Here is a 10,779-nt window from a genome sequence, read left to right on the forward strand (position 1 = left end):
GAAGGTTGAAATGAGAACGGGGCTGGTGCCAGGCCAGAGACAGGTTTGGATGCCCCAACGCCTGGCCAGCAGCACCCCAGAGACAGGAACGCCCTGGAATCCCCCAGACCCCCCGGGGTTCTTGGATCCAGCCAGGGAGGGGAGACTGGCGAAGTTTCTCCGACTTTCCCTGAGACGGCCTTGGAGCCTTCACCGGAACCCCAGAACTGCCTCCTGGTCTCTGTCTCGTCTGTCCCCACCCCCGTCGTAAGGAGCCCGCTCAGGATGTCCTTGAGCCTCCAAACCGGCAGTGGCATTTGGGGGCTGGGGAGTGGCTCCATCAGCTCATTTGTGACGTCATCCGGGCCAGACAGGAGGGCCCAGAGGACAGCCGGGCTCCTGGCTTGCTGCAGGCCCTCGAAGGGGGCGGGGAGAGCCCAGGGCCAGGCTGAACTGGCCAGCAGCTGGCTGAGGTGAACTCAGTGGGACCCCAGGCTGCCTTTCTCCCCACCTGTGTCGACCCGGAGCACAAGCATGTGGTCCCCAGCGTGTCTGACTCTGACTCATGTGCCAAGGACACCTGTTCCTAATTAGCCCAGCCTGTGCCCTGTGCCAGCCTGGCCCCCTCCGAGGCGGGCAGCAGCAGGCATGTGGGTGGTGGCAGTGCTGGGTGGACGAAGCCCCTTTGGCCAAGATCCCCCCTTCTCTGGGGCTGGTTCTGGGTACCTCCCCCACTGCACACCCCCCTAACTGCCATCTCAAGGGCACTCAGGGCGGGGGTCAACTTGCCTGGCACACGATTGATATAAGCTTGATCCCTGGCACCACATAAAAGTCCCCAAAGCCCACCAGGAGTGATTCCTGGGCACCGCCGCGTGTGGTAATTCCAGAATATAATAAATAGATGCAGTCTTTTTTTTTTCCTTTTTCTTTTTGGGTCATACCCGGCAATGCTCAGGGGTCACTCCTGGCTCTGCACTCAGGAATTACTCCTGGCAGTGTTCGGGGGACCTTATGGGATGCTGGGAATTGAACCCAGGTCAGCTGCGTGCAAGGCAAATGCCCTACCCACTGTGCTATCGCTCCAGCCCCATAAATGCAGTTTTGAGTGCTGACCGTCTGCCCAGAATGAGCCCCAGATGTTGGGGAGGGGGTGGTCCTCGGCAGGGTCGGAGGTGAGCACTCCCAACCCTGGAGTCCAGTTCCCGCTGGACCCCCGTGGCTGGTGGCTTGCGTGGCCCAGGCGATATGGCACATCACTCTCTTCCTTCAACGAGAAATTCGTCAGTGGAAAGATTTTCCCTGGGAGGTAATTTTCCCCCATCACTGGCCTGCCTGCAGAAGGCTGGGGCTGGGGGTTCTGTGTCCCAGTCCCCTCTCCCTCGGCCCAGGAGGGGGATCCCCGCCAGGGCTCCGTGGCCTGGCTCCTTCCAAAAGCCTCCGTGCCCGCCCGCCCCGGCGCTGACTGGTGGATCAGGCTGGCTAATTAGTGCCTTTTCCTTAAGCGGCACTTGAGCGGCCTGTCACTCACTCTCGCGGTGATAATGGACTCGGATAAGAGGTCACAGCTTCTCCACACCCCGCCTGAAAGAGCGGGGGCGGGCTGAGCAGCTGCGAGGCGTCGGGGCCCAGCCCCCCTCCCCTCGGCTGCGCCCCTGCCTCGGCTCGCGTAAATGTTAATAAGTCACGCCTCTGCGGCTTCCGAGTGGCAGATTGGAAACGGCGCCACCCGCCCCTCCGCCCAGCCGTGCTCGGCTCCCGGCTCCCTCTCCCTCGCCAGCTTCCAATTCCCTTCCTCCCTGCCCCCTGCTGCACCCCATCCACCCCATCTCCGTGCTGCAGGGAGCGTGCGCTTCCCCACCAACCCATTTCCCAAGCCGGGGCTTGACATTTTTTTTATTTTTAAAGAAATTAAACATTAGCTCCTGTGTTCTCCAGAGAGGAAACATGCCCAGGGGGGTGGCCCGGGCCCCTTCCCTGACCTCTCCGTGCCCAGTGGTCTGGATGTGAGCCCCTCCCCCCCCACAGCCACCATGGTCTGGATGTGAGCCCCTCCCCCCCACAGCCACCGGTGCACCTCTGAGACTCCCCTCCGCTTTGAGTTTCCAATGCACCCGCACCCCCTTCCCTGGGTTCTCTCCCCACTGTCTACCCAAGTTTCTTTAGTGTGTCTCTGGGACCCTCACCCTCTTGCCATCTTGGGGGCGGGGGACCCTCACCCCCATCTGTTTGCACAAGGCAATGCCCTGAGGGGAGGGGGGGCTGGGGTGCCTCCAGCAAGTGGCCTCAGGGCAGAGGTGAGCCCTGACTACTGCTCTCACCCCCAGGCTGTCTTTGTGGGGGCCCCCTCCATCCTCAGTTCTCACTGCCAGGCTGTCTTAGGCCCTAACTCCTGCTCTCCCCCCAGGCGGTCTTTGTGCTCCTGTTGGGCCCCTTCACCTTCTTTGACGTCCAGAAGACCAAGTACCTGCAGATCCTGACCTCGCTGATGCGCTGGCTTGGTGAGTCCCACCCTTCCCCATGGGGGGCTGGGGGGATCCAGGCGGGCAGGGCTCTGCCAGGTCTGCTGGTATGGACAGAGCTGGATCCGACCTGGACCAGGGTCAACCTCATAGCTGGGGGTGCACAGATCCCCCCAAAGGACACCCCTGGGTAGGTAGTCCCCTGGGAGTCGGGGGTCTACGCCCTCAGTAATACCGGCCTCATGGGCCTGGCACCCCCCACTAGCTGGGCTGTCCTGGGGGATCTTGGCCGACCCCTGGGTCTGGTGTGAGACCCAAGAACGCTTAGCTCCTGTGGGAGAGAGGTCCGCCTGCCCCCCTGCACAGGTTCCAGAGGACCCGATGTTCCTGCTTTCTGTCCTGCTTCCCCAGCCTCTGACTCCTGCACTAACCCTGCCAGGACTTGGGAACTCCTCCTTCCCACCAACCCTCGGCACTAAGCCAGCCATCCTGGCCCCTCCATGTGGGAGGTTCGGAGCGAGACCATCCAGCAAAAGAGCTGGGGCTTCTAGGCGGATGGAAAAGGGAGTGTCCGCCAGCGCCCCCTGCAGGCTGGTCTCTGCTGCAGGCACACTTGGGCAGGCCCCCGGCCACTGGGCTTGGGGTGCCAGCACCCGGGTCACCTCCCCACGCTGGTTCCTCCTTAGAAGGGCCTGAGAGCAGGACAGAATCGGCCAGGTGCTGAGCTCTGGGCCCTGGACTGTCCTACTGCAGCCAGCCAAGAGGGGGCAGAGGGGACAGTTGCTGCGCAGTGTCCACTTTAGGTGCTCTGACCATCCTCGTCCCAGGCTGCAGCGCCCCCATCCCATCCCATCCCCTCCAAGTGCCCACCCTGCCCAGGAGAGAGCTGGAAGGAGAGGCGGTGGCTGCGTGTCCAGCAGTGTTTGTGTTTCTGTTTGTTTGTTTGGTTTGTTGGCCACACCCAGCAGTGCTCGGGGCTGACTCCTGACCGTGTACTCACTCCTGACTGTGCTTGGGGCACCCTAGGGGATGCCGGGAATCGGACCCGGGTCAGCTGTGTGCAAGGCAGCTGCCCTTCCTGCCGCCCTATTGTGCTGACCCCAGTGAAGCAGTTTCTGGGGGGAAAACGCTCCCCTGCTCCCAGCCCCCTGGCCCCCGGCCCAGACCTTGACCCTTGCGTCAGCAGTGACCTTTGGAGAAGGAGCTGGGAGGGGCCCAGGGCGGGCTCCAGGCTGCGTCAAAGATCTGGTGCCAGCCTCCAGGGCGGGCTGCCTGGATAATGACAGTTAATGGCTTCCGGACACCCATGCCTTTGAGTGGCGAGTTCCTCTGATGAGCAACGCAGTCATTAAAGGGAGAGGATGCGGGTGGGAGGCCTGGGTTTAATCCCAGCGCCGCCAGGTGAGGCCCCCAAAACAGCAAATAGAGAAGGTGCTGGCCTTAGCACCCCAGTTCTGTCTCCAGCACTGCATGATCCCCAGACCCACCAGAGGTGAAACCTGAGCACAGAGCAAGGAACAGCTCCTGAGCACCCCAGGTGTGGCCCAAACTCAAGAGAGAGAATGGGGGGGGAGGAGATGGTTTACTCCTGACGGTGCTGGGGGGCTGTACGGGGTGCTGGGAATTGAACCCAGGTTGGCCCTGTGCAAGGCAAATGCCTTACCCACTATACTGTCACCTGTCACTCGGCCCCTCAGTTAGAATCTTCACGATGAGCGAGGGATGCCCCCCACCCCTTCTGGGCTCCTTTCCCAAGAGCCCTACCCTGGGTGACCCCTCTTTCAAGGTGACCCAGGCAACAGGGCCACTCCACATGTCTCGGGCGGGGACACTGTGGCCTCCATGTTGTGGCCCCTGCCAGTCACCTGCCTCCATACTCCCCACATGTACTGTGGAGTGGCAGCCACATTTCTGGTGAGCCTGTGCTCCAGAAAGTTCCACGAGAAGGCCAGAGCGATAGTACAGTGGAGAGGGCGCTTGCCCTGCACACAGCCAACCTGGGTTCAATCCCCGGCTCCCCGTGTGGTTCTCTGAACCCCACCAGGATCGATCCCTGAGCACAAAGCCAGGAGTAAGACCTGAGCACTGTTGGGTGTGGCCCAAAAGAGGGAAAAAAGAAAGAAAGGGAAGAGAAGAGAGGACCAAAAAACCACAACCCACCCCCTTCAGTGCTGGTCAGGACCTGCGTCGCCGTTGGCAAGGATCCCCCTCTCATGCACCCCCTTCGCCCACTCCTCCCTGGACCTCTGGCACACCTGGGAGAGGCACACCCAAGGAGGATGGCCAGCCCCCCAGAGGGAGCCTGGGCTGGGCCCCCACAGCTGATCTGAGGATGGGGTCCCCTAGGCTGTCTGGCAGGGAGTTCCCACCCCCACCCCCCGTGCCTGCATGCCCCTCCCCCACGGTGTTATTAAGAACCCCCCCTTCTTTCTAATAAAGGCCTCCCTGGCAGCAGGGACCCACAGGGCTCCTTCCCCTGCTTGTGCATTCAGAGCGCGCCCCGCGCACGCCTGTCTCCCGCGCTCCCCACAAAGTGGGTCAGCCGGCGGGCGCCGTGGATAGACCCAAGGCTGCTTGCCAAGCACCCCCCCGCCCGCTGACGCCCCAGATTTCCCTCCTAGGCCTGCCCGCAGGGATGGGGGGACATGGGGGTAGCGAGTCCTCAGGGGGTGATTACCCCCAGGAGCTCCCGCCAGGCCAGTCACCAGAAGTTTCTGGGGTCCTGGGCTGGCTGCCCCCAGCCTCTGGTGGTAGGACAGCTCTGTCCTGACCCCACTGGGGTCCTGCCATCTGCCCCTGGATCTCATGGGCTCAGCAGCCTGCTGAGGACCCCTGATCCCCCACCACTGCTCCCTGCCATTCCCTCACTGCACCAGAGCTGGGGGGGCGGGGCAAGAAGGACCCCCCCACTCCCCAGACAGAGGCAGCGTGACCCCCCAGCACACAGCAGCCTTGGTCCTGGGTCCCAGCCCATTTCCTTAGTGACGCTGGCAGTGGGGGCATGCAGGGGAACTCCAGTACCTCACCCAGCAGTGCTCAGGAGACCCTCCCTGATGCCGGGAATTCAGAGTTAGGGTCAGCTGTGTGCAAGGCAAGGTGGCCCCATTCATTCCGGTTGTTTGGCAAGGGTGTGGGCGTGAGCACGGCAGGCTTCAGGCATGCATGTGCTGAGCTGCAGGGGTGAGTGCATGTGAGCATGGGTGCAGGGGTACATCAGCTGGGTTGCAGGGTGAGCATATGCTGGGTCCCAGCAATGTGGGCAAGGCTGCAGGGATGAGTGTATCCTGCGTCCCAGGGGTATGGGCTGGGCGACAGGGGTGAGTACATGCTGGGCAGCAGGGATATGCGCTGGGCTGCAGGGGTGCCTGGCTGGGCTGCAGGGGTACATGAGTGAGGCTGCAGGGGTGCCTGGCTAGGCCGCAGGGGTGTGTGGGCTGGGCTGCACTTAGTGCAAAGGGCTCGTGACCCTACCCCTTTCCTGTGGTCAGTACGTGGCCCTCAGTTCCTCTGACACGACTTGAAGAAGCACAAGATTGAAAGGACTTTCCTTCCCCTCACGCACTCGTTCCTTTTCCCCCGGAGCAGTTTTCCTCCTGTGCCACTTCACAGATGCGTGACTGGCCGGTCCCCTCCACAAGAAGGGAGAGCCCTGAGGACAGACAGGCTGTGGCCAAGGGGGCAGGCTGGGCCTCTGCTGACGTCCAGGCTGTGTGCCTGCATCTCGGTCGCCAATGTTTGCTCCGAGACAGGGGCAGAGACAGGCACGTACCTCCTGACCCCCGTGAGCTGGACGTGCTTCAGGCAGGGGCTGTGAGGCGCGGAGGGTCAGGGTGCCCCTGGGGTCATGCCCCTTTGCCCTGCCCGTCTGTCTCCACGGGGAGAGGCCGTCTGGGAGTGGCTGTCAGGCCTGTGCAAAGGGCATGGCTCTCAGGCTGTCACGGGGTGCCTGCCGGGAGCCCCAGGATGCTGCTGCCTGTCCCCCGGGCCCCAAATCCTGTTCTGCCTTCACTGAGCTCTGCTCCTGTATAGGGGAGGGAGCTGGTGGTGGCCCCCAGTGGATGGACGTCGCCCCCATGGCACTTTCACTCTGCTGGTGCGGGTCTTCACAGTGCGGGGCTGAAACCCGGGGCCACACCTACAGGGGGCCAGGCCAGGGCTCTTTTTGCTCCCTACCCCCGGCACCCAGAACAGCTACCTCAGGCTGTATTGTCCCTATGTGACACTGGCACACCCCTGGCTCCGCTGAGGAGTGAGTGAGGGATTGTCCCGGCCAGTCCCCTGGGTCACACAGGTGCCGTTGTTTCACACGGGCTGCATCTGTTAGTTCGGGTGTCAGTTTTCCTGGCTCCATCACACCGTCCCCTCCCTGATATCTCCTTGGGCCCCTGGGGCCTGGCAGTGCCCTCTGTGTGAGGGCGCTGCGGGGGAGGGTGGGCTTATGACCAGTAGAGGGCGGGTGCAGGCATGTGCACACATACACACACACAGTTACATATGCACACACGCACACACTCACCCTCTCACACACACTCTTACACTCACATGCATGCGCACACATGCACTCTTAGACACATGCACATGTGAAAACTCAACATGCACACACATGTATACACCCTCACACACACTCTCTTACACTCACAGTCACATGCATGCATTCAACACGTGCTCACACACACACACTCACATGCATATGGGCACACAGGAGCACACATGCACACACACACACGCACACATGCACACTCGCTGCAGTCGTAGGTGCTCCCTGCAGGCCTTGGGGGCACTCAGCTTCTGGCAGGGGCTGCACCCACACCTGCTGCACGGCCCTCCTGGGTTTGGGGAGCAGTGCTCTCCCAGGACAGGGTGATCTGCCAGAGAGACAGTGCCAGACACTCCTGCAGCTGTCAGGGACGGCTGGGGGGGCCCAGGTTAGGTGCCCCTGTCCCCCATCTCCCAGGACCCTTGGAGGTCTGAGCTGCCTGCTCACGTCAAAGCCCGTGGGGAGGCCCATCAGCACTGGGGGGGCTTCTCCAGAGACCGGAGCATCAGGCCCATGTGGCTGGGTATCACCAACAACCTCACCCCTGGCTTTGCTCATTCTCAGGAACCCCTCACCCACACTTCCAAGCCCAGACTGAGCCCCCTTGGCATATAGGTGGGGGTTTCCTCCTCTGAGACCCCAGCATGGTGTACGCTCTGGACCCCCCTGCTTGTAGAAGTTGGGGATCCCCTAGCACAGCCCATCAGGGGGACCTACAGTGCCACAAAGCTACATTTTGTGTCGGGGCCCTTGGGGGACACTCCAACCTCCATCTGCACTTGGGGCAGAGGGGGTGCTTTTCTGCTTCCCCCCCCCCCCCTCGCAGCCTCTGGCTTCAGTGCCTGGACAGTGGCCAACCCCGGCCCTGGGGACGATGTGGGGGGATTGGCTGGTTGGAGTAAGGACAAAAGGAAGCGCGAGGAGGGACAGACAGGTCAAACTCATTATCGCAGACAGGCAGAGATAAGGCCTGTCCCGTGACTGCCAGAGACTTTGCGGGCACAGAGTGAATGCACCGCGTCCTCAGACAGACGCCAGACACGCGCCCGACTGGGGGGCACTTGTCCGGGCACCGCTCGCTCGCTCACTCAGCTGGGGTGCACCCAGCTTATGTAAGGAGCCAACCCCACATCTATAAACCTGCTTCCTCCTCGGGTGTCGGAGCTACAGTGCTCTGGACAGTGTTGGCGCTTCCCTCAAGAGGCGGGGGTCGGACAGGGGACCAGGGGCAGGGAGGGGCAGGTGCAGGGTCTGGTGCCCATCACCAGGGGGCGCCCCGGTCTCGGACCTGCCGCTCCTCCGGGCCGGCTGACCCTGCGCCTTCAGCGTCCCCCAGGTCCCCTTGCCTGCTGTGGTCACACCTCACTGCCCAGCAACGCTTCTGACCCCTTTCTGAATACGGTCCTGCCCTTGCTGGGCAATGCAGGAAGGTTGAGCTTGTGGGAGGGAGGGGGGGGGCGTCCCACCCTTGGTCCATTGCTGTGCAGAGGTCAACCCTCCCCCATGGCTAGCCCTGTCCCCCTGCAGTGACTGACCCCCGCCCCGTCCCTGGTTGACTCTCCCCCCCCCTGGTTGGCCCTGAGCCCCCTCTCCACCCCGGGGTGATTCCCATCCTTTGTGGCTGACCCCCACCCCGCCCCCCAGGCTAGCCCCTCCCCCAATGACTGGCCCCGCCTCTGGAGACTGACACCCCCCACTTTCTCTGTCCCTGGCCTTTGTCCCAGGGCTGACCCTAACCCCTGTGGCCCGTGTAGCTGACCCAGCCCAGCTGAGTCCACCCCCGTCCTTTGTGGCTGACTCGCCCCCCCCCCCACCGCCTGGCCCTTCCCCTGTGTCCGGCCCTCCCTCCCCTCCCCCCATGCCCCGTGTGTCCGACCCCCCCACACTCTCCCCCGTGCCCCTTGTGTCCGACCCCCCCCCCCCCGCCATCCCCCATGCCCCCTGTGGCTGACCCCCGCTGACACCCCTCTCCCCGCAGCATTCGCCGTCATGATCGTGCTGGCGCTGGTGCGCATCGGGCGCGGGCAGGGCGAGGGGCACCCGGCGCTGGCCTCGCTGGCCGGCGTGCGGAACCTGTTCGGCGTGTGCGTGTACTCCTTCATGTGCCAGCACTCGCTGCCCTCGCTGCTCACGCCCGTGTCGCACAAGCGCCACCTCACGCGGCTGGTGGGGCTGGACTACGTGCTCATCCTGGCCTTCTACGGGCTGCTGTCCTTCACGGCCATCTTCTGCTTCCGCGGCGACCGCCTGCTGGACATGTACACGCTCAACTTCGCGCGCGGCGGCGTGGTGGGCGCGGCGCCCGTGCGCCTCTTCCTCGGCCTCTTCCCCGTCTTCACCATCAGCACCAACTTCCCCATCATCGCCGTGACGCTGCGCAACAACTGGAAGACGCTGTTCCACCGCGAGGGCGGCACCTACCCCTGGGTGGTGGACCGCGTGGTCTTCCCGGCCATCACACTGCTGCCGCCCGTGCTCGTGGCCTTCTGCACGCACGACCTGGAGGCGCTGGTGGGCATCACGGGCGCCTACGCGGGCACGGGCATCCAGTACGTGATCCCCGCCTGCCTGGTGCTGCTGTGCCGCCGCGACGCCGTGCGGACCTTCGGGCGCGGCGCCCCCAACCCGCACCGCTCGCCCTTCAGCCACAACTGCTGGGTGGGCTTTGTGCTGCTCTGGGCGCTCTCCTGCTTCCTCTTCGTCACCGCCAACATCATCCTCAGCGAGACCAAAGGCTGAGGCGGCGCCTGGTGCTGCGCGCTTCACTGGGACCCGCCCCCACCTCTTGAGAGGGGGCATCCTTCTGATCCTCTCTGCCCTTTGGCACCCGGTGGCCCTCCAGGCCAGCTGAGCTACAGAGTCCAGGCTGTGCGGGGCCCTGCCTGCCGGAATCCAGGACCCAGAACCTTCGTTGTCCCTCCCGCTACCCCTGCACGGGGGGGGGGGGGGGGGGGGGGGGGGGGGGGGGGGGGGGGGGGCTCCTCCCCCACGTGGGTGACGCAGCTCTGGCACTGCCACTATTTATATGGGACTTGTCGCTGCTCTCCCCTTGGGGCGAACCTGAGACGCCCCCCCCCCCCTTCCTGCCAGGCCAGGAGTCCAGGAAAGGACTGGCACACCCCAGGGGAGCAGGAACCCTCTTCCAGCCAGGCCCTCTCGGGAGCAGGCCTTCCAGGGGGACCGGATACGATGGTGGACTTGAAGCCCAGCGAGGGGGTCGCCCCACAGGGGCCCCTGTCCTGGTTCTGCTCCATGCGGCTGGGTGGCCTGTGTCCCCGTCCCTCAACTGTCCTGGTGTGCCGTGGGCACCAGTCAGAGTGCCCGCGGAAAGAGAACCAGGTGCCCCCCCTCCCCGCCATGCGTGCGCTCCTGTGCCCACGGCCTGGGAGACAGGTGGATGCGCTGTCCACGTGCCTTCTACAGGACCTGGTTCCTCCTCGGCTACCTGGCTTGCCCCCAGTCGGGGGCTTGGTCCCACCTGTCAGGGACCCGCGTGCAGCTTGGCCAGAAGCTGCCTCTGGGGCGGGGTGTCAGGCCCCTGCCCCACACCCTTCATTTCAGTGCCTTGCTCGGCCCCTTGCCTCTGCCTGTGTCTCTCCAGCCTCCAACCTCGGACAGAGGGGACCCGGGGATGGCGGGTGGGCGCATGGAGTCCCCTCACCAGCCCATGGACACCCCTGTCACCCGCACCAAACTTTACCCTGGCCACATGCATCTCGGTCTTCCACTGCTTGCCCCTAGCCTCAGCTGACCCTTGCCCTGGAGCTCCAAGCCGGGAACCACCCGGAGAAGCCTGGGTCC

General features: G+C 63.9%; 1 protein-coding gene across 1 annotated transcript in view; it reads left to right on the forward strand.

The window, feature by feature from the left end:
- Positions 1-9,816, forward strand: part of TMEM104 (transmembrane protein 104) — a 34,290-nt gene extending 24,474 nt beyond the window's left edge. The window contains exons 8-9 of the mRNA XM_056138426.1: positions 2,387-2,480; positions 8,957-9,816. Of these exons, the coding sequence (XP_055994401.1) occupies positions 2,387-2,480; positions 8,957-9,717 (855 nt within the window). The 3' untranslated portion in view covers positions 9,718-9,816. The remainder of the gene's footprint in view (positions 1-2,386; positions 2,481-8,956) is intronic.
- Positions 9,817-10,779: the final 963 nt, after the last annotated feature.

The sequence above is a fragment of the Sorex fumeus genome, unplaced genomic scaffold (genome assembly GCF_029834395.1).
Source record: "Sorex fumeus unplaced genomic scaffold, SorFum_2.1 ptg000128l, whole genome shotgun sequence".
In the NCBI taxonomy this organism is placed as follows: Eukaryota; Metazoa; Chordata; class Mammalia; order Eulipotyphla; family Soricidae; genus Sorex; species Sorex fumeus.